A 22,866-nucleotide genomic window follows, 5' to 3' on the forward strand; every position below is an offset into this window, starting at 1 on the left:
AGGTTCGATCCCTGGCCTCACTCTGTGGGTTAAGGATCCAGCGTTGCCGTGAGCTGTGTGTAGGTCACAGAAGTGGCTCGGATCCCGAGTGGCTGTGGCTGTGGCGTAGGCCGGTGGCTACAGCTCCGATTAGACCCCTAGCCTGGGAACCTCCATATGCCATGGGTGTGGCTCGAGGGAAAAGGGGGGGCACCTTGGCCAAAGGAGGGCATGCTCAGGTTACAGATAAACGTCCCCTCCTGCGACACCGCGGTGGTCCTTCGAGGATGAGGCCCCTCCTAGGTGCCAAGGCCACACTGGACCTGCGCACGCTGGACGCGCCTGCTCTGGTCTGTTCTGTGAACCCTCGAAGAGATGTGACCCTGCCTTGTTCGAGGTTCTTGGTTCAGACGAGACGTGAACCTGCTGAAAACCCTGTTTCTCCAGGGCAGCTCCTGTCCCCGGGAGGCAGGCTTCCAGGGGGCGCCCTCAGTCTGGCTGACGTGACCCTCTCATTTCTGGATTGCTGTCATCAGCCGTTCAACAGCGGCTCCTAATCACGGGACCAACTGCAGAAGGCGGGCGCGGGCACGGGGGTTTGGGCTGCAGATGCTATAAAACCAGGCTGTGAGGATCATGGCACAGCTGCGAACGCACTAAAATTCACGCAGTTAAAAACAAAACAAAAACCCAAAAAACGACCGCAGGCGGCTCCGGCAACACTCCCCTTGTGTTTGAGAAAAGCGCGCGTGGTCACGGGGCCTTACACGGGCCGCGGGACCCGGGGACCAGGCCGCGCGGGCCTGCCTCCCCCACGGGCAGCTCCTCGGCACCCGCACCACAGGAGGCGTGCCTACCAAAAGCCCCCCGAGGCTGCAGGGACCGTCGCGGCACGAGGTACGGCCCGCTGCTGGGATGAGCTGCGCCCGGGAGTCGTCCAGACCGCTCAACGCAGACGAAAACTGTCAACACTCAGACCCAGGTAGACAGGTGTACGCGGACACACCCGCCTGCTACGCCCGAAACCCACACTGTCGGGTGGACCCCTAAGAAGAGACCGCCCGCCACGGCCCACACGTTGCCACGGCCCACGCATCGCCACGGGGAGGGCCCTCCCTCTGGGCGCGGCCCAAAGGCCCAGCTCCCGCCGCCGCAGGCTTGGTGGCCAAAGAAAGGCCGCCCTGGAGTTCCAAGGCCGGGGGACGGACCGCTCGCGGGCCCTCGGGCTGCGCTTCGAAGGCCTTGGGCACGGCCACAGGGGACCGCCCCATCCTGACACCTGCAGCAGGACCCCCAGCCCTCCCGCCAGGGGCCGAGCCAGGCGAGGCCCCCGTGGCGCCCGCAAGCACCTACCTGGACCTCGTCAGTGGCCGCTGGGGCTGCGGGGGCCGGCGGCATCTCTCTCGCCGATGTCTTCAATTTTTTGCTCTTTTTCTCTGTCACTCCTGCGTCTTTTCTCTTCTGTTTTGCCATCCTGCAACAGAGACGTAAACTCTAAACACATGGCAACCAGTTCTCAGGCCATGTGATGATCTTATTTTATTTTTTTTTTTATTTCCACGGCTCATAGTAACCGGATCCTTAACCTACTAGGCGAGGCCAGGGATCGAACCTGTGTCCTTGTGGTTTCTGGTCAGGTTCATTACTACTGAGCCGCAACGGGAACGCCTTGTGTGTTTTTAAATGAAGAGGGAGGGCACCCTTCCATTATAAAAGAAGTAAAGGTATTCCAGGAAGTAAGGCAAATATATAACCTTTTTTTTTCTTTTTACAGATGCACCGGTGGCACACGGACGTTCCCGGGTTAGGGGTCGAACCAGAGCTGCAGGTGAGGCCAACGCCACAGCCATGGCAAGATTGGATCCAAGCCACATCTGTGACCTACACCGCAGATGATGGCAATGCTGGATGCTTAACCCACTGAGCAAGGCCAGGAATCAAGCCTGTATCTTCACAGATGCTATGTAGGGTTCTTAACCCGCTGAGCCACAACGGGAACTCCGGCAATCATTTTTTCTTCTTTTTGTCTTTTCAGGGCTGCACCCGTGGCACATGGAGGTTCCCAGGCTAGGGGTCGAATCGGAGCTGTAGCTGCCGGCCTACACCAGAGCCACAGCAACTCGGGATCTGAGCCATGTCTGCAACCTACACCCCAGCTCACGGCAACGCTGGATCCTTAACCCACTGAGCGAGGCAGGGATCAAACCTGCAACCTCACGGTTCCTAGTTGGATTCGTTAACCACTGCGCCACGACGGGAACTGGCCCACAATCATTTTTAAGTCAAACCCCCTCATTTCATCACCCACGAACAACCGGTTTCACACTCTGGCATTTGCTGTCTTTTTTCTGAGGTTTTACGTAACGTAGCTGCAACACACGTGGATCCCATATTCTGCTCCGAACTCAACAGGACACAAGCTTTGACGAGTAAGAGAAATACCATGTTTAGTATCAAAATTTTCCAGAAGTGAAAATCACAAACATTTACCTACTCCCTGGCTGTTTTCAGCACTGATTTTTTTTTCTTTCTTTTGTCTTTTTAGGGCTCCACCTGTGACATATGGAGGTTCCAAGCTAGGGGTCGAACCAGAGCTGCAGCTGCCGGCCTACAGCACAGTCACAGCAACGTGGGATCCGAGCTGCATCTGTGACCTACACCACAGCTCATGCCAACACCGGATCCTTAACCCTCTGAGTGAGGCCAGGGCTCGAACCCACGTCCTCATGTCTATTGGTCAGATTCGTTTCCCCTGAGCCACGATGGGGAATCCCGGTTTTCTACTATGAAGGCCCAACTCATCCTCCCTGTCAACCAGGGGGCTGCAGCCCCACCCGGGCTGGAGGTGACCGTCCTGCAGCTACGAGGGCCTCCGTCACCCATGGCGAGAGGTGGCTGTGATCAGGCAGGGGTGGCCTCGGACTACAGACGCAGCACTGACTGGGCACGTGAAGCAGTGACTTGAGGTCCACAGCACGCCGGATTTCGTCTCCCTCGAGCAAAGCGGCATCCAGACCTCCACACACAGGGTCCGAAAGATTCCCAAACCGACTTCTTCGTGGGACCAGACGGCGGGGGAGCCGGGGGAAAGGTGCAGGTTCCAGAATGTGGTGGGGGAGCAGGGCGGGGGGGGAGACCGTGCAGGGGGGCCCCAGGCCCAGCCTCGGGGGAGATGGGCCCAGCCTGGGAGCCTGTGCTGCACCAGCAGAGAGATCTTCCTGCCCCCGCCCGCCCCCCCTGCTGCGCATGGAGCCAAAAGGAGCTGCGAGGAGGAGCCAGCTTCTGTCCCAGCGGCTGCACCGCGAGCCTCCCACGGTGCAGCTCGTGCAAACCCCACTCGGCTTCAGCACCAACCAGTGAAGAGGAATCCCCCTCAGTGATGGGGGCGAGTGACAGCGTGTCACACCTTCTGGACACTCCATCGAGGGCTGGGGGGGGGGGTGCGGAGACAAACCCCACGCCTCCTTCCTGACACCGGAAGCCGCTTTAGACTCTACGCACAGATGCTCAAAAATACGTCCACGGCAGGTGTCTCTCGAGCGCCAACCCTGACAGGCCCAGCGGAGGCTGAGCAGTGCAGCCGGCAAGGCGAGGAAGAGCCCCAATCTCATGAAACAGCCCTGCTGAACCACGGGAGGGACACCTTTACGCAGAGGTAAAGGCTGCAGAGAAAGTAAAACCCGAGTCAGGGAGCAGGTGACCAGAGAGGCAGGCAGACAAGCGCGGGGACGGGAGGCCTGGAGGGGCCGGCCACCAACAGAGGAGTGTGACGAGCTGGGGGAGGCGTGTGCAACTGGAAGGAACAGCAGGTGCAAAGGCCCTGTGCCAGGTGACGTCCAAAGGGGCAAGGGGTGCAGGTGGGGGAGGGAGGGCCACGGAGGGGAGTCCGGAGCTGGGCCGCCTGCCCTCCCACCCTCCCAGGGGGAGGGGCGTCAGCATCACTGGTGGCTGAGACAGAGACACCCCGAAGCAACACCGTCCACGGGGACAGAAGGACAAGTTACATCAAGATGTCAGCCAGGGAGGAAGCACGAGTACCCGCTGCCAGCAGCCCCACCCCAGACGGGCCCCTGTGCATCGGGCTGGTCACCCTGGCTCCAGAGGGCTGAGCAGGTAGGTGCCAGGGCTACCCCAGGCCAGACCAGGCGGTGCCAGGCGCCTGCCCGCATGCAGCTCGGGAGCTGAAAAAGAGGGCGACTGTGCTGCAAAAAGAATGCAGGAGACGGTCCATGGGACACGGCGACGGCGAAGAGCCCGCCCACAGCACAAAGGGCCCGGGGCCCAGATGTCTCGAGAGAGAGACAGAGAGCGCGCGCGCTCTGCAAGAGTCCCCGCGTGCAGGCAGGAACGCGAAGGCTGGAGCAGGGCCTCAAGCTACGCCCTCGGCCAGGCCCGACCAGCATCGCAGGGCCCAGCCGCCCCGCGGGGCTGTGAGCGGCCGAGGCCGCGGGCGCCGGGAGCACACGACGGCGCGAGGAGTCCGCCAAGGCCGGCGCCTCATCTTCAACGGGATCCAAACCCGAGGGGCAGATTTCAGTTGGCAGCATAAGCAGAAGGCGGGGAGAGGGAGGCTGCTGACACACGGGCTCTCAAAGGCAGAGAACGGGGCCGGCCGGGTACCTCGTCGGCGACGGGCAGCAAATATTTACTCGCCCGTGACCATAAGTTAATGTAAACCTACAGCCATGCCGAAAGTGATTAAGTTTAATCACTAAGTCTATTTGCTAAAAAGGAGGGGAAGTTTTTTCCACGGTATGAAAAGGTTTCTGTTCACAGTTGCGGGAGGCGGTGACGCATTCGCTCAGACAATGGCTGTTTGTTACAGACGATAACGGCTCCCTACGGGGACGGTCAGCCGGGGTGCAACGAGGGCCAGGCCAGCAGGAAAGACCCGTCTCAAACCTGCTGCGGGGACAAGGGGACATCAGTCTTATTAACACCTGCTGCGGAGACAAGCGCACGTCCTCATGCAGAAAAATGTAAGTGATCCCAGCTCACACCTTACCCGGAAATTACGCAAGAGGCATCAACGCCTAAACGTAAGAGCGAAGACGCTAAGACCCTCAGAAGACACAGGAGAGCGTCTTCAGGACCTGCGAGAGGCAACAGTTCCTTCGCCGCGGCTCCGAGAACATGAGCAGCAAAGAAAAGGAAAACAGAAAAAAGACACTGGACGGGTCACAATTAAAGATTGTGCTATAAATGACGCCACCGAGAGAGGAGAGAGGCCACCCAGAGAGCAGGAGACGCGTCTGCAGGTCAGACGCCAGGGACAAGGCCTGGGTCCCGACTGAACGTGCTGCGAGGAGCTCGACTCGGCAGAAAAGGCAACGACTCGCCTTCCAAGCAGAGGGGGGACCTTGTGCCCCGAGGAGAGATTCGAAGGGGCGACCAGCACTCGGAGGCGCTGAGCGCGGCCCTTCCTGAGGGAAACGGGCCCCGGCCGCGGCCGCTCCTGCGCGCCCGGGCAGGTGGGGGCGGTCAGGCCGGGAACTGAGCCCCGCAAAACCTGAACACGCCCGCTCGCAGCCGCGTCAGGCAGACGTCGCCGACGGAGGGACAAACACCCGCGTCTATCCACACGAGGGCCTCCTGCTCGGCCAGAAACAGGTCGGCGGGCAGACACCTGCTCCAGCACCAGGAAACTCATGAACACGGCGAGAGAGAAGCTGGTCACGGGGGATTAACCCGGGTCATCCCACTTAGGCCAAGTGTTCAGAACAAGCAGATGTCAGAGACAGAAGCAGGCTCGTGGAAGCTTAGGCCTGGAGCCAGGGAAGGAAGGAGGGAAAGTGCTTTTGCCGAACTCGTGGCTGCTGGAAGCCATCAACGGTGTCCGGCGCGCCCACCAGCCAGGCTGGACTTCACCACCAGCCTCTGGTGGTCGCAGCTGGCCTGGGGTCAGCACGAAGACCCTTCCCTGGGCTCTCTTTTCTCACGGGCCTTTCTGCAAAAACCCCAGTGATTTTGGTTCATTTCTATAAGCAGCACCAACTTAAGATTTCCCTGTTCCAGAGTTCCTGCTGAGGCTCAGTGGTAATAAGTCCAACCAGTATCCATGAGGACACGAGTTCGATCCCTGGCCTCGCTCCGTGGGTTAAGGATCCGGCGTTGCCAGGAGCTGTGGTGTGGGGCGAGACACAGCTTGGATCCAGCGTGGCTGTGGCTGAGGTGCAGGCTGGCAGCTGCAGCTCCAATTCGACCCCTAGCCTGGAAACTTCCACAGGCCGAGGGTGCGGCCCTAAAAAGACAAAAAAGAGAGAGAGAGAGAAAACGAGTCAGCGTTCCACCTGTCACTAGGCTGTTTACTGAGCGCCCCCAGCGCCAGGCCCCGGTTCAGGTGCCCGACGTCCCTTCTGCTGACCGGCGAGGCAGGCAGGTAGGCGGGCAGATGAAGAAGCTAAGGGGCATCGATCGGGAAAGTTACGGGCCTAAAATCGGTACGTCAAAAAAGAGTCACAATTTGCACGTTATTCGGGAAAGTGGGAGGCCTTCCAGGAGGAGGAGTGAGAAGACTGAGCTGTGCCTGCCTCGGACGAGCAGGGCGGGGAGTGGCCACCCGCCGCCTCCTTCCCGCACCTGGGGGGCAGCCACACGGCCCGGCGCATCTGATCGCCCAGCCCGTCTGATGGCATGAAGCGTGAAGCTTGTGTGATGCGGCGTGAGCCAGAGTGAAGGGAAGCCCGTTAGCACGAACCGCTGACTGCAGGGCGCAGGGCACAGGGCACAGCGGTCTACAGGGGGTTTCATGACGCAGATCAAGAGCTCTGGCCCAGGGACTCGACGGCGAGGCATTTGCCTAACGAGGTGATGGCGGCAGAGATTTCTGTGCGGACGACGACGACACGACAGAGGCTGATGGTGCCTCTAACGCCGCAAAGCCGCCGCCGCCGCCACCGTAACTGCGCCCAGCAGGCCCGGAAGGGGAGGCCTCTGCGCCAGGCAACCCAAGAGACGCCAGGACAGCGGTGACCAGGGCCTCCGTGGGGTGCGGCCGGGAGACCACGTGAAGAGAAAAGACGGGCTGGGGACCCACGTATGTGCAACACACACAAGCCCCGTTCCTCAGTCACACGCAGGCGCGTGCGGAGAAAGAAACGAGAAGGTCATACGTCAGAACACGAGCCGCTCAGGGAGGAGAATGACAAGCATGTTTTCGTCTTTTATACTTTCCAGCAATTTCTCCAACAAGAGAAAGAAACCTAACATATGCACTCAAAAGTGTTCAGCGCGAGTTCCCACTGTGGCTCAGTGGGTTAAGAGCCCAACTAGTATCAATGAGGATGCGGGTCTGATGCCGGGCCTCGCTCAGTGGGTTACGGATCTGGCGTGGCCGTGGCTGTGCTGCAGGCTGGCAGTCGGGACTCCGCTGCCACCCCAGCCCGGGAACTTCCACATGCCGCAGGCGTGGCCTTAAAAAAAGTTAAAAGTGTCCTGTGTATCAAACAACCTCACCAGAAGGAGAGCGATAACCCAGGTCAGACCAACAGCAGGAGGGCAGGGCAGCACCACCAGGCTGAGGCCGCCGGGGCGCCAGGTTGGAAAACTCCACCACGGGGCCTTTGAACAGCCCGCAGGTGAACAGTTTTTCCAATCGGAAGCTATCACTGGGGGCCCCGAGGTCCCCTCACACCCGGGCCACCTGTGTGGGGTGCTGGCAGATGCCGGGACATGATCCAGGGGTTGCCCAGCACGGCAGCTGTGCCCTGGCCACCCTGACCCAGGACGAGTCCAGGTTCCCACTCAGAGGAGCGGCCTCCTGCTTCTGCTCCTCTACGCAGCCCCACGCCCTCACTCCACTGGTCAGGCTGGAAACCCTGCAACCCCAACCCCTCCCATGGGGCCCCCCTCCCATCTCCCCAGCTCACACCCTCCAGCGCCCTTGAGCTCCGGGAGCCGTGGGCCTCGCCGGACCCTGCAACGCAGTGACCCTACGTGTTTCAACAGCCCTCACCCCTCAGTCCCACGCCCACAACCTCACCGGCACGGTCTGCCTCTGTAATCCCGCCCGTACACTCCCAGCTCCCTGCCTGGCCAAACCCCAAGTCTAGAACCTGGTCCAAATTCAGGACCCCAGGCTTGAGGGACCTTCGGGGCTGCCCAGCACTTCCACAGCCCCGCTCAGCGGCTTCTCCCCACCTCTCAGCCTCTCGACCGTCAACTCCTCCTCCCCGCTGCCCTCCCCTGTTCCTGGCAGGGGACCTTCACTCCAGAGCCCTGAGCTGCTCCCGGGAGCCTCCCACTACCTCGCCTCGCTGTGGCGCCAATGCCAAGGCCATCACCCCCGGGATCCACTGCCCCTCCTTCTACAAGACCCACTGCAAGTTCCCACATCCAAAACCCTTTCCACAGGCTCTCCGCCCTCTTCCTTTTATTTATTTTCTTCTCTGCTGGCTGCCCTGAGGCACATGGAGCTGCCGGGCCAAGGATCAGACCTGAGTCACAGCTGCGACCTACGCTGCAGCTGCGGGAATGCCGGATCCTTTAACCCCCTGTGCCAGGCTGGGGGTTGAACCTGCAACCTGGTGCTGCAGATGCTGCAGATCCGTTGTGTCAGAGTAGGAAATCCTCCACCCTCAAGCACAGTCCGCTGGTGCCTTCTCGAACTCCGTTCCAGCCACCCTCCCACCCAATGTGACCAGAACCACCAATGACAGCCAGGCGCTAACACGCTCCTGACCAGAGCCCAGCCAGGCTCCCTGAGCCCTTCTCTAGGCCTCCACCTGGGCCTGAAAAGACTTGAACAAAAAAGCAGTTTCCAGCAGCTCGAGGCCACATCTTAACAGCGACTCTAGGTCCCCTGAAAAGCACCTGAGAAAAATCCAGGCTGCCAAAGGATCCGGCCAACACCTGCAGACGGGCCTGCTCCCTCAGCCTCTGGGGTCAAGGAGGAGCCCCATTTTCCTGAACACCAGCCAGCAAGCCCAGGGGGGTTTCCCACAGACCAGCCCCGGTCATGCTTCTGGTCATTTTCCACCCCGACTCCCTGAGCACAGCCGCCACCTCCCTATGGCCTCAGGTCAGCCTTGCCCTGTTTGTGGTCACTGACAAAAATCCCACCTCACCGCCTGAAACCAAGTACAGCAAAACCAAGTACAGCCGGTCCTGTTTATCTCTGAGTCACCGAGTGGATCTAACGGACACGACTGGTCCCTCCCATCTCCCCTGCTCTTTCCTCTCAGCTTCCCAGGCACCCTCCACTCTCCGACCCCTTTGCACCCTGCGCCCCGACTCCGAAGGGGCGGAGGCTCAGCCCCTCCCTCTCTTCAGGCCCTGTGGCTGGAAACACCACCCTTGGGCTAAAGGTTTCTCTGCTCAGGTGTGTATCACCCACACACACCCTCTCAACGGAGGGGTCCAATCCACACCCCACCGTCCTCTGCACACCTGACCTTCCTGCACGGTCTGTTCCCCCCCAAGAATGGTCACGTGGTGGAATCCCGCTTTCAGCTCCAGCTAACACCCTGGTGTCACCCACAACTCCCGTCTTGCACAGCCTTCCACGCCACGGTAAACCCCGTTGGCGCATCCAGAGCACCTCCAGAAGTGGCCCCTCACGGCCTCTACCCTGAGGATCCTGGTCCAGCCGCCCCGCTCCCCTGGATTATTCAAAAGCCTCCAACTCGTCTGCGGCCTCCGCCCCGGCCCCTCCATCCCACGTGCGACTCGGCGTCCGGAAGGACTAGTGAAATACCTAAATCGGGTTAGGCCCCCCCCTCTGCTGGGACCCTCCTCCAGAGCTTCCCTCCCTTCCCCTCCTCGGCCCGGCGCCGCCTGCGGGGCTAAGCAAAATCAACCGCACCCCAACCACCCCCAAGCCTGGCTCGCTGGGCCGGGGCTGCTTCAGCTCCAACACTGCGGACAACCGGGAGGCACCCCCGAGCAGTGGGGAAGGCCCGGAGCGGCCGGCGCTCGGGATCCCGCGCTCCCCCCAGGTTGCCGACCGGGGAAGCGCCCAGCCCTCCTTGCGCACCCGCCAGCCCCGGAGACCTCGCACCCACGTGGGGCGGGCCCCAGACCGCCCCCCTCGCCTACCTGCGCGTGGCCTCCAGCGCCGGCTTCCGGCAGACGCGGCGCCCAGGTAACGGGGACCCGCCCTCCGGAGCTGCACCCCCCCCCCCCATTGGCTGAGGCCCGCCTCCGTCTCCCCGCTGGCCAATGGCGAGCGGTAGCCGCCAGGGCCGGGACGCGACCAGACGCGCCGGTGGCGTCATTGCTGGGCGCCGCTGGTGCCCGGAGCCTGCGGTTGCCAGGCAACCCTCCACGTGCGGGACCTCCCAGTTCGAAGCTGCGCAGGCCCGTTGCTCCACCGGGGTTCATGTTGAACAAGATAAAAATGTACATAGATTTCCCCCCCCCCGTCTTTTTAGGGCCGCTAGCCATGGATATTTGAAGTTCCTGGTCTAGGGGTCGAATCCGAGCTGTAGCTGCCGGCCTACACCACAGCCATGCCATAGCTCAGGGCAACGCAGGATCCTTAAACCCACAGAGTGAGGCCTAAACCTGCGTTCCCCATGGATACTAGTGGGGACTGTCACCGCTGAGCCAGGAGGGAAACTCCAGAGGTAGATTTTTAACTGCTTTCACTTAAAAGTGGGAGCAAGATTGTGCAATCTCCGCATTACACCTGTGCGCCAGGGTTCCCAATGCATCGGAGGTGCATGCAGACACCTGTTAAGTCCAGGTGAGGTCACCTGGGGTGAGGGTTGAAGGCGGAGGTGGGCCTGACCTCGCGGGGTATCTGAGGTCTGAGGCAACCCACTGCCAGTGAAACTGAGGGGTTACACCGTTGTTGATTTCTTCATAGTCCCAACACTGAGAAAGGGAAGAAAGAGACTTGGCCTGTGGGGACATTTAAGCTGCAGACCACGTGGAGGAGACAGGTGGACGGGGTTATGCTATCAAGGGAAGGTTCTCGATATGGGAGATAGGAAAGCCAGGCAGGGTTCTTTAGTTCCACTCTCTAAGGCCAGCCAGTTTCTAATCTGGCCGCATTATACCAGAGCCCCTGCTGGTCCTGTGTTCACACACGTGAGAGTCTATAAGGCACACACTTGGGGGTAGAGTTTCTGAACCATGTGTGCAAGCACGTCCAACGCTACGGACTCCAGGAAAAGCCATTCCGTTTTCCAGCTGCTCTGGAGGACTTCACGACCATCTAGGGAAAAAAAGTTCATCCAGAAGCTTAAATATACAGAAGCGTTGATGTAGTTTTTTTAATTTTTGCTTTTATTTTTAGCTCTGGTAATTTGCCATGCAACTGAGCAGGACTCTATGGCAGCTTCCTGGAATGCAACAGACTCCCACCCCACAACGCCCCTACCCAATGGCCTCCACCTGCCTCTTGTCCATATAGAAAACTTGAGCCTCCTTGGCCTTCTAGGTCCAAAAAGGTTTGTTTTTGTTTGTTTTAGGGCCACATCTGAGGCATGTGGAATTCCCGAGCGAAGGGTCGAATCAGAGCTGGCCAGCTACACCACAGCCACAGCAACGCCAGAACTAACCCGCATCTGAGACCTGCACCAAAGCTCACAGCAACGTGGGATCTTTAACCCACTAAATGAGGCCAAGGATCAAAGATGAGTCCTCAGGGATACTAGTCCGGTTTGCTACTGCTGAGCCACAACCGGAACTTCCAGTTCCAAAAAATTTAATCAGTTAAGTGAGAAAAATGCAAAAATAAATGAAGATAGTCAGGCAAGACAAAATAGCTTAGCCCTAAAACAAAAATCAAGGAACTTTAGTTCCTCCTCCAGGGCTGTAGGTAATATTCTGACCCATGTTCTTTGAGCTGTTTTGCAGAGACTGAAACCCACGCCAGGTGGAAGAAATGAATCTCATACTGCCTGCAAGTGTGCAGACCCCAAACCAGGTGGAACCAGAAGGTTGATGATGTTGCATCCCAATGACCTCACACACACCCCAAACCCCCTCACTCACCCGTGTTCTGAAAGACCTTTCCCCTAAAGCCTTCAAGGAGTTTGGGTCTTTTGAACACTAGCTACCTGGACGTCTTGCTTGGTGCCCACAGAAAACACCGCACTTTGGTTTAACCCAATCTGCTTTCAACAGATTGTTTTCACTGCACAAAGCCGTGAACCCAAGTTTGCTCCAGGCGCTTCAGATCAGCCTCTCATAGAGAGCAGCTTTAAACATAGTCAAATATGCATAACAAATACAGAGAACAAAAAAACGAGCTATGTCAAGACATCAGAGGGCTCATTTTACAGTGAAATATTATGGAACCAACAAACAGGAGGAAAAGAAGGAAGCCCAGAGAAGTAAGCCTTACAGTTATAGTCATTTTTCACTCGGGCCAATCAGTTCTGCAAGGAACAGCTGAAAGACTTGAGAACCTGAAAACAGATGTTGACAGGGTTTTTTTGTTTTTGGTCTTTTTGCCTTTTCTAGGGCCCCTCCCGGGGCACACAGAGGTTCCCAGGCTAGGGGTCCCATCAGAGCTGTAGCCACTGGCCTACGCCAGAACCACAGCAACTCGGGATCCCACCCGAGACTGCAACCTGCACACAGCTCACAGTGGATCCTTAAGCCACTGAGCAAGCCCAGGAATCGAACCCACAACCTCATGATTCCTAGTCGGATTCGTTAACCACCGAGCCTCGATGAGAACGCCCAGATTTTGACAGTCTCCTGGGCTTAGGGCTACCAAGTGGTCGCATCTTGCGGTTGAAACCCTGAAAGGTTACACTGGAGGCATGAATACAAACAGCAGTCCTGGAAGGGACTCCATAAAATCCGTCTGCAATTCATCTCCATGTCTGGAACCGCATTTAAGTGACTGAGGATCAAGTGCTGGTGCAGCTAGCCTGCTGAAAGAAGAACACGTCAGGGCTTCCTACAGGACCCTACTATCCTATGCCCCAAATTACAGCCGATCACATATCACGAGTTCTCAACGGAAGACCACTGTGTACACAAAGGGACAACACAATGCGAAGGAAAACCAAGGAAAACCACCACTCTCAGCGTCACACCCTCAACCCAGCAGAGCCTCTTGGATCTGAGAACGAGCCGCTCCCGCTGCTACCAAACCAGGCTCGCTTGGGTGAAGCGGAGACGCAGAGGCCTGCAGCCCGGCAGAGAGGCAGGAGGAGAGGCCCCAGAAGCACCTCCGGGAGAGCAGGGGCTCGGGGGAGCTCCCGGACAAAGACGAAGGCAGCGGCCGCGGGAGGCTCGCGGCGCTCCCGCGACGAGACCCGGGAAAGGCGGGAGCGGCTCTTCCGCGCAGGCGTGACTCAGCCGCCGGCCGGCACGTGGGCGCGAGCGCGGCGTGGGGGCGGGGCCTCCTGCGCTCCGACGTCAGGCTCCGGGAGCGACCCCCGCCCGGCCCGCTGGGGGGGCGCAGGGCCCCGCGCGGCCCCCTCGAGCTCCGCTGGCGTCGCTGGAGAACCTGCGGACATGCGAATCATAGCACGACCCAGATGAGCGGCGCAGGTGACGCGGGTGCGACCCGCAGCCCCGCATCACGTGCGAATGTGGGGTCCGAGGTCAGGGGCTCGGCTCTGCCCGATCCACTGCCCAGCGGGAGCTCCTTGGCCCGCCGCTGTGGTCCATACCCTGGGGGCCGGTGCCGAGGCTGCGCTGCTGGACCTTCCAGGTCAGCTGGCCAGTGCAGAGCCGCCTCGACTCCAGCCCGAGCTCTGCCTCCGGCCCCTCACGCCCGGCCGACTCCCAAGGTCCCCAGTGCTGGGCTGGTGCGCACCTTCAGAGGGTCTCTGCAGCGTCCAGACGCCAAGGGCCAAGCCCGGGAAGCACGGCTGTTTCTTCGTGACGGATGTTTGTTCTCCATTTCTGCACAACAAGTGATCACAAAACGTGGCAGCTGCAAACAACACACACTACCTCGCAGGCTCTGGGCGAGGTGGGGCAAGGCGTCCACAGGGCTGCGGTTTGGTGGGAAGGCTGTCGGGGGAGGGGGGGTCCACCTGGCTGCTGGGAGGACTCTCCGAGGGTGTGGGGCTGCGGTCGCCCAGACGTGCCTGCCGCGTGCCTCTCCACACGGCAGCTCAGAGCAGCGCATCTGGGGTCCCACAGGCTCGGGAGCAAGAGGCCCCAGGGATCAGGAACAGAACCGGAACCTAACCTCGGAGGAGCCGTCCCATGGTGCTGCTGCGTTGGATTCATTCCGAGACCCGGAGTGACCACGGCTTCGGCTGCGTCTGTGCGTGCCCTGGGTCTCCTGGGAAGCGGACTTGGCCAGCACTGCGTTCACTACTTGGACACCAGCAGGCTACTGGGACAGGGGAGCCAGGCCCCAGGGCCAGTGTCAACCCTACCCTGTGTGCATGGCTACCTGATGTTCCGGGCGTTGCCCTTCTCTGGGGTTTGGCTCCTCTGGGCCGCTGGTGCCTGTTGCTGGCTGATGGAGAAGGAACATGTGGTCCCCCCACTCAATGGACTGTTACTCAGCCATGAAAAGGAAGGACGTTCTGATGGATGTGACACTCAAAGAAGCCACTCTGGGAGGACCTCATGGTGTGTGGCCCCATTTCTAGGGACTGTCCAGAACAGGCAAATCCAGAGTGGTCACAGGGCTGGAGGAGGAGACCGGGGGTACCGGGATAAGAGTGAACTTTAACATACAAGGTTTCTTTTGGGGGGGAATGAGAATGTTCTGGAACCAGATGGGGGGGCTCAACATTGTGTATGTGCTAAATGGTGCTAAATGATTCACCGGTGTTTTTTTTTGTCTGTTCTAGGGCCGCTCCCACGGCATATGGAGGTTCCCAGGCTAGGGGTCGAATCGGAGCTGCAGCCACCGGCCTGTGCCAGAGCCACAGCAACGCGGGATCCAAGTCACGTCTGCGACCCACACCACAGCTCACGGCAATGCCAGATCCTTAACCCACTGAGCAAGGCCAGGGATCGAACCCGCAACCTCATGGTTCCTAGTCGGATTCATTAACCACGGAGCCACGGTGGGAACTCCCTAAGTGGTTTACTTTAAGATGCTTAAAATTGTGAACTTTGTGTTCCTGTTGTTGTTTTTGTTTTTCAGGGCCACACATGTGGCTTCCAGAGGTTCCCAGGCTAGGGTTCGAATCGAAGCTACAGCTGCAGGCCTACACCACAGCCACAGCAACGCCAGATCCAGGCTGCACCTGCGATGTACACCATAGCTCATGGCAATGCTGGATCCTTAACCCACTGAGAAAGGCCAGGGATCGAACCCACATCCTCATGGATCCTAGTCAGGGTGGTTAACCACTGAGCCAGGAAGGGAACTCCTGAACTTTATGTGTTTTTAACAATAAAAAATGCTTGTTCCCTTCCTGCTGGTGGAGCTTCCCAGGTCCTTGGCTTCCGGCTCATCCTGTGTTTCCTGTAGCAAAAGGAAGCAGACGCACGGCTGGTTACCTCCTCTCTTTCTTACCCAGAAGCATGTTTCGCGCCAACGAGAGGACCCACGGTCGGTGGAGCCTCACAGGGCTCCGTGGGCCGGGCGGTGAACGCCGCCACTCACTCGACCCCTGTCCGCAGGAGGGCAAACGAAGCTGTCCCCGACTCTGCAGGTGGAAACGGTGCTGCAGGGAACGCATGTGGGTGGTGGTAAAGCCAGGGTGGCTTCCTGGAAGGGGGGTTGCTAAGCACACACTAGTTTTGCCAGCTGTTGCCAAATTTTCCTCTCTGGTGCTCGGGCCATTTGGCGCCCCACCAGCAGGGTATGGAAGTGTCTGCCCCTCACAGACTGGCCAATAGACCACGTTCCAGGTTGGGATGTTGGCTCATCTCACTCTAGAAGCAGGAACTCCAGGTGGTTTTTGTTGGTTTATGCCACACCTGAAGTTCTGCGGCCAGGGATCGAACCCACACTACAGCAGTGCCCAGAGCGACAGCAGGCGCCGCCCGTGGCTGTCCCTCTCGCCCGGGGTCCTGCAAGCTCTTCCTTGACCGTGATGGACACGGTGACCGTGCAAATCAATCTTGTTCTCCAGGCCACGTGTGTGTAAAGGTACAAGGGGAGCTTCGCTTCGTTCGGAAGAAAGAACTCTCCAGAACGTGAGAGCAGCCAGCTGCTCTCTGCTGGCGTGGGCTTTGAAAAAGATGCTATTGAAGTTAAGACTTTCCCTTAGGGTTTACCACAGAATACCGAACATAGTTCCCTGAGCTACATCCACTGGTGGTTTATCCATCTGTGCTTAATCGTTTGCCTCTGCGGATCCCAAACTCCCGATCCATCCCCTCCAACCCAACCCTGGAACCACAAGTCTCTTCTCTGTGAGCCTGTTTCTGTTTTGTAGATCAATTCATTTGTGTCATATTTTAGATTCCACATATAAGTGATAACATATGGTATTTGTCTTTTTCTGATTTACTTCACTTAGTAGGAGAATCTCTGCTGGCATCCATGTTGCTGCAAATGACATTATGTCATTCTTTTTTAGGGGTGAATAGTATTCCATCGTGTACACGCATCACCCCTTCTTTACCTAGTCCTCTCACAACGGACATGTAGGTTGCTCTCGGCTGTGGTGACTAGTGCTGCAGTGAACACCGGCGGGGTGTGTGTGTGTGTGTGTGTGTGTGTGTGTGTGTTTTCAAATGCAAGTTTTCATCTTTTCTAGACAGCTGCCCAGGAGTGGAAGTGCTGGACCATAAGACAACTCTAGTTTTACTTTGAAAAGACCATCTTAAAAAGGTAATTCTTGCAGCATTTATTACAAAAGAAAACGTAGCTGCTAATGTATTCCAGGGACAGCTCGTCTGCAGATGGGGGGGCGGGGGGGTAGCTCCTAAAGACGTGCATCTCCCTGGCGCCAGGGAGGAGGAGCTCACAGAAGAAACGGAAAACGACAGCAGACATGCTTTTTACACGACACTCAGCTCCTCTCACAGCCCCGACCCGCTCCTCTCAGCTCTTCAGCAAACCGTGATGGCTATTTTTATATCCGTTCAGTGAAATAAAGCAAAACAAATCCACATTTACCTGGGGAACGTTCACACCAGACCCAGCAGAAAAGGCAGACCAGTTTCCTCCTCTCGCCGCTCTTCCCCCAGCACACCAGCACCCTGCAACACCTGCAGCGCTGAGTCAATGTCCAAGGCGCTCGTTTGGCCGCGCCCACGGCATGTGGAGGGTCCCCGGTCAGGGGCTGAACTGGAGCTACAGCTGCTGACCGACACCACAGCCACAGCAACGCCAGATCCTTAACCCACCGGGCGAGGCTGGGGTCGAACCCACGTCCTCATGGATACCGACCGCTCAGATTCGAGTCCGCTGAGCCACAAGGGGAATCCGCCAAGGTGCTCATTTTTAAGCGTAAAACTTGTAATTTAGGAACATTTCAGGAATTCATCTCAGAACCTACCTTTCAGATGAGGTCAGAGGCTTCATGCAAAGAGTGAATCGGGAAGGTTAATACATTTAAAACACCCCCGGGGCCTCTTACTGCGAAGGGACCGACCGCTGGGAACCAAGGTCCAGTCGACGCTCTCCCGCCTCTCGGGAGGCCCTCTGGTGCCACCTCGTGGGCGCCTCTGGTACCGCGGCCGCGCACCTGCTGGGCCTCAGGGAGGGGCCCCCCCCTGCACGCGGAGAGAAAACGCGCAGGTTCATCTAGTGACCCTCACTCTCCAGCAGCCAGGCCCTCTCACAGGACCCGGGAACTGGCTAGAAAGGCCAGCCTCTCGCTCTCAGTAAAGCCGGGCAGAGGTGATGCCCTGGGGCATAGCCTCCACACCCTCCCGCCCTGTGCTTCTGGGCCCTCTCCTTGCGGGGGCCTGGAGAACCTCAGGCATCACTCCCCACCCCAGTCCCACCCGCGGCTCCATCTGTAGGTGAGGAAACTGCAGCCAAAGGCTGTACCACGCGCCCACCTCCTCTGCTTTGCAAACAGGCCAGAGCACCCAGCAGCTCTGCCTCCCGCCCCACCTGGGGGAAGAAGGCAGGGACACACCACTTCCCGCTAAGCCTCCTCTCAAACGCACGCAGCTTGTGACCCTGCAGAAGGAATACTCCGAACTTCTCCCAGTATCGGCACTATGACAATTTAAACTGCAACTGTGGGAGTTCCCCCTGTGGCTCAGAGGGTTACAGACCTGACTAGTATCCAGGAGCACACGGGTTCAATCCCAGGCCTTACTCAGTGGGCCAAGGATCCAGCGTGGCTGTGGCTGTGGCTGTGGCTGGGGTGCAGGCCTGGGCTATAGCTCTGACTCGACCCCTAGCCTGGGAGCTTCCATGGACCACGGGTGCAGCCCTAAATAAAACAAACTGCACCGTGGCCTCCCTGTCCCTTGGTCACACCAGCTGACCCCCTCGAACTCCCGGGACTGGGCAGTTCTCAGGGGATGCTCGCCTTCTCTCATGAAAAATGTGCCAATGACAGTACAGTGGCTCCGAGTTTCCACATCAGGCAAACACGGAACAGTACAACAGCTGGCGCACGCGGGCAAAAAGCTGTTGGGGAAGAAGCTGCTATGCCGTTTTGGAGGCAACTCGGCACCCCCCCCCACTGAGGTGCTGCCGGGGTCCAGCCCCAGCAGCCAGGAGACGACGAGCAGGAGGGGCTACAAACAGGCTCGGAAAGAATTGGAGCCAACTCCCCCAGCAAGTGCTGCAGGTGACCCGTTTATTGAAAGGAGAGCGCCAGCTTTTATACATTTTACTCTTGTGCACGATTATACAAAACAATACATGCTAATTTATTATTCCAAACTATTCTTTTAGTTTTAGATTTTAAATAAGGATTACATAGAAAATACGTACAAACTGTACTTTATTCTTAGAAAATAAGTAAATAGCAAGCAGAATAATAGGTATCTAATTTTTGCTTTAACAATGATTTGGCATAAGGTGATAGATATTCTTGCCTCAAGCTACCTATTGTGCTCCTCTAGCAGGCATGAACAGCCATTGACGGGGAGTGGGGTATTCACACGTGGCTTGCTTTCAAGGTCAGGCTGACCTCAGACCATTAGCAGGTTGTGGGAACATAAGCTGTCTTAAATAAACCTTATTATAGAAATCTTTATTAATTATAAAATCTATACATCAAAAGAATCTTGCCAGTTATAATAATAATTTCTACCTGCTGGGTCCCAACAGGTAGCGTTTATTGTAGAAAAAAATATCTTGCCTTATAATATTCACAATTGTTGGGCCATGAGCAACACCCAAACCACCCCCTAATCTGTCTCCATGGGGACGGACCAAAGTCCAACAAAATCCCCAGGCCTACGTGGCAGTTCTGTGTAATATTTCCTATTACTCCTCTGAAAGGAAACTTCCCATTCTTAGGAAAGTTCTTTATGCATAGTTCAATTGTTTTCAACCTATTAGACAAGTAGGTAATGGCCCATGCTTGGGTGAAGCCTCAGGAATTTGAGAAGGTTCCCATATTATGAGCCAAGAATGACTCACAACACACATAAACGTCAGACAGAAAAGAAGCGCAAGAATAGGAGAGAAAATCATATTTCAGGAATTTTTACTAAACAGGATCAGCTGGGGGATTCTTCGAAACTGCTTGGCAGCTTCAGATTCTTCAGCCTCTGCTGTAGCTTTGCTCACAGTTAAGCCTCACGTGGGATTTTTCTTCTTAGCCACTTTGTGGCTCCCAGCAAGGTGCGCCCCCTTTCGGCACAGCAGTGGCCGCCCGCGGGCGGTAAACCCAGGGCCACCAAAGCCTGCGGCCTAAGGATGTGCTGGGGCAGCGCCTGGAGCAGCAGGGAGCCCGGGACTGAGACCTCTGTGAACGGGGGCTCCCGGAGGCCAGCGCTGCCCTGCCGGCCTTTCACCCCTGCTGGCCATTTCAACGTCTGTTCACACAGGGTTTAAGGGACAGAGTAGTGTCTCAGAAATGTCCTAACCCCGCCGAAATACTCCCTCCGCAGCGAGGACGGGAACCTGAGCGGATGCCTAAGGCGGTGGCTCCTGATAAAACGCGGGGTCGTTCTGTCCTGTACTTTGGACAATCGAGAAGAACAGTGTTAACAGGGAGTTCCCGCTGTGGCTCAGTGGTAACAAACCCCACTGGTGTCCACGAGGACACGGGGCTGATCCCTGGCTTCGCTCAGTGGGTTGAGGACCTGGCACTGCCGTGAGCTGTGGCAGAGGCTGCAGATGCAGCTTGGACCCAGTATCGCGTGGCGGCGGTGTAGGCCGGCGGCTGTAGCTCTGATTCGACCACTAGCCTTACGCTTCAGGCGCGCCCCCCCCCCCAACAGCACTGACAGAAACATAATGCAAGTCTCCTACCCACCTTTAAAATTTTTAGCAGCTACAATTTAAAAACAGCTAAGACTTCATCATACCAAAACACCCTTTAAACCTGCCCATATTTTTAACGATATTTTACTTTTTCTCTGGTATTGTCTTCGCATCCTAGCATTTTGGAGTCTCGTTTTGAGCCTTTCATGAGAAAGCCCTGATCCGTACTCAAGATGCCACAAAACAAGGAAATGCAGGTTCACGTCCTCAAGTCCAAACATACTGAAAGCAGCAGCGTGGTGGCCCTGGTTGGTCTCACGCTCCCCGTCGCTCGTGGCTGGAGGCACCACACGGACAGCAGCTGCAGGTGCTCTGGCCACGTGGTCCCCAGACCAGCAGCACCAGCATCAGCAGGACTTATTGGAAATGCAATCGGGGGCCCTGGGGGTGGGGCCAGCACTGTCCTCACCACCCCTGTGGGACCCTGGCGCAGCTGGAGGACCACAGGTGCAGAACTAAGGCCACTGCTAAGACACCAAGGCGTGGAGCTGCTGCCACCTGCTTGGAGAAGGAAACTGACGACAAGCCCCCGGCCCCCAGTGTGTCTTGAGGCTATAAAACCAGAGAGACGTAACTGCCTGGATGTGCGGAGACGGAGGTCTTGGGGGTTACGTTCGGGCCCCAAATGGGAGGGCATTTTATCTGGTCCCGTTTCCTGATACCCCGGGTTCCAGGAGCAGAGGGCTCTCCTGCCCACCTGCACGCGGGTGGTCACGGGCCGAGCGTCGGTGGAACGGAAGTGGAGGGCTGGGGCCGCCTCTGGACAAGGCCCTGGACAGGGCGGTGGCAGCCCCGCCTCTTCTGGGCACAGCCAGTCACCACAGAAGCCACACAGGGGAGACAGGGTGATCAGCTGCTGGTTGTTTACGTGACAGAAGCTTCCAGAAGGCTGGGCCCCTGGCCCTCGCGCCCCAAGGCAGAGCTGCTCCCTGTGAGAGGTACGCAGGCACTAGAGGCAGGCTCCACCCGCAAGCGCCCAGCGTGTACAAACAGGCCAGTGTCAACACGGAGTCGTATCAATGCCACTTTATTTTCGACCTGACATGGAACAAGAACTTGTTTCTAAACTACAAGCATTTGATCATATAAAAACAACACACTGATTGTATAAAAGATGTGCCAGACAGCACTGCTTCTGAAACCAGCTATAGCGACTCTGGGTCACCCTGGGCTGGACGGAGCTGCTCCTGTTTCCGGGGCGACAGCTGCTCGAGGTCAGACCCCCCACCCCCACCCCCCGTCCGTATCTGGAGGTCAGGAAGCCCAGGGGTGGCTCCTGCTTCCAAGGGCTCGGCTACGAGGCTGTGCAGCCCAGCTCCAGCACAGAAAGGCAGGGGTGGCACTCGCCCAGTCCCTCATCTGTCACCAAGAAAGCCACCTGCACGGCTCGAGGGAACCCCCGGCCCAGTGCCGGCACAGGCCACATGAGGAAGTCCCCGAGAAGTGACAGGACCGCCTACAGGCTCCGTCCCTGGGGGCCAGCACCCGTGGAGGGACTGGACTGCCCGTCACAGGATGGGGTGGGGTCCTACACCCGGGAGCCCAGGACGGGGCGGTGTTTGGAGGGAGGGTCGCTGGACAGGTAACTGGGCAGGGCGGGCTCACAGTGGAGCGGGCGGCCCCAAAGCTCCCACGACTGGTGTCGTTATAAAAGGGGACGGCTGGACACTGAGCTCAGAGAGAGAGGCCACAGGAAGACGAAGAGCCCTGGGGGGGGGGGGGGCGCGTCCACGAGGCCGGCGGGGCTCCGGCGGCACCGTCGCAGCAAAAGCAGGGACGCGAGCCCGCGTTGGCCCGGATCCACTTTGAACGTCGGCCGGCGCCCGCGGAGCCGACTCGCCGCTCACCCGGCCGTGCTGAGCGGGCGGCCCTCGCGGCTGCAGCCGTGGTCCAGCGGGTGTCTGTGCTGGATGCAGAAGCTGCCGTGACACTGGCCGCAGGCCACCGGCAGCACCTCCTTCCTCCTGCAGCCGCCTCGGGAGCACCGGTGCCTAAACACCTGAAGAAACACCGTCCCCTCAGTGTCCCGACCGCCTCCGTTGGCGGTCACCGCGCGAGCCCCCGAGAGCCCAGGGACACCGAGGCCAGAAACAGCTCGCACCCGGCGGCACGGAGACGCCCGGGCCCCCGAGACATCCATCAGGTGACCCGAGACAAGCTACCGAGGGGACAAAGACGTCCAACGAGGGGCCAGCGCGGGGGCAGCATCTGGGGGGGACTCACGGGAGACGACCACAAGCGCCCTCAGGACAGGGAGCCAGGCCCGGGGAGGGGAGGAGGGGACCGGGCGGGGAGGGAAGGCGGCCGAGCAGGGGGCATCCTGCGTGGCCCGAGGGAGCCGGCAACAGGGCCCTGGGGACGGTGGGCGCAGGACGGGGCAGCTCCCGGGGTCTGCGGGGAAGGCGGCGAGGAGAGCGGGCGACCCGGCCGCGTCCCTTTCCGCCCCCAGCGCCGGAGGAGCCGGGCCGGGCAGGTCTTTGCCAAGAGCTTCCAGAGGGCTCAGGGCCCAGCAAACACAGCAGCAGGACTGTGGTGGGAGGAACCGGGAAGAAGGGGCCGGCTTGCAAAGAAAGGACTGCGACGAGGGCAGAGGCGCAGCCGCCGCCGCTCCAGCCCGAGGCCACCCGTCCTAAGTGCATTTCTTTTTTTTTTTT

The 22,866-nt window shown here is 58.5% G+C and overlaps 3 protein-coding genes across 9 annotated transcripts in view; 1 reads left to right on the top strand and 2 right to left on the bottom strand.

The window, feature by feature from the left end:
- The window catches only part of C3H7orf50 (chromosome 3 C7orf50 homolog), a 94,794-nt gene extending 84,667 nt beyond the window's left edge, over positions 1-10,127 (bottom strand). For both annotated transcript variants that reach the window (XM_085016294.1, XM_013987679.3), the window contains exons 1-2: positions 10,015-10,127; positions 1,333-1,453 (exon numbers count right to left, since the gene is read on the bottom strand). In XM_085016294.1, the coding sequence (XP_084872420.1) occupies positions 1,333-1,453; positions 10,015-10,103 (210 nt within the window). In that variant the 5' untranslated portion in view covers positions 10,104-10,127. The remainder of the gene's footprint in view (positions 1-1,332; positions 1,454-10,014) is intronic.
- A 10-nt stretch (positions 10,128-10,137) lies between these two features.
- On the top strand, positions 10,138-16,801 carry LOC146404312 (uncharacterized). The gene is made up of 3 exons (XM_085016196.1): positions 10,138-10,208; positions 13,052-13,861; positions 14,035-16,801. Exons 1-3 carry the CDS (start codon positions 10,138-10,140, stop codon positions 14,576-14,578), a joined length of 1,425 nt encoding a protein of 474 aa, XP_084872322.1. The 3' UTR covers positions 14,579-16,801.
- A 1,726-nt stretch (positions 16,802-18,527) lies between these two features.
- ZFAND2A (zinc finger AN1-type containing 2A) overlaps positions 18,528-22,866 on the bottom strand; it is a 66,957-nt gene continuing 62,618 nt past the window's right edge. For 4 of the 6 annotated variants that reach the window (XM_085016301.1, XM_005655064.4, XM_085016298.1 and 1 more), the window contains one exon: positions 21,224-22,211. In XM_085016301.1, the coding sequence (XP_084872427.1) occupies positions 22,056-22,211 (156 nt within the window). In that variant the 3' untranslated portion in view covers positions 21,224-22,055. Of the gene's footprint in view, positions 22,212-22,866 lie in introns of all 6 variants that reach the window. The other 2 variants (XM_085016299.1, XM_003124245.5) reach the window with 1 other exon arrangement.

This window comes from Sus scrofa, chromosome 3, assembly GCF_054392235.1.
Source record: "Sus scrofa isolate SSC_HxYL_T2T_F1_AM1 chromosome 3, Sscrofa_HxYL_maternal_Yorkshire_Landrace_v2.0, whole genome shotgun sequence".
NCBI classification, from domain to species: Eukaryota; Metazoa; Chordata; class Mammalia; order Artiodactyla; family Suidae; genus Sus; species Sus scrofa.

Coding starts and splice junctions, on each gene's coding strand:
- LOC146404312 (XM_085016196.1), top strand. CDS start 10,138: ATGGCGAGCGGTAGCCGCCAGGGCCGGGACGCGACCAGACGCGCCGGT. Junction 10,209..13,051: donor GTCATTGCTGGGCGCCGCTG/GTGCCCGGAGCC, acceptor GCTTGGGTGAAG/CGGAGACGCAGAGGCCTGCA. Junction 13,862..14,034: donor CCTCGCAGGCTCTGGGCGAG/GTGGGGCAAGGC, acceptor GGGGTCCCACAG/GCTCGGGAGCAAGAGGCCCC.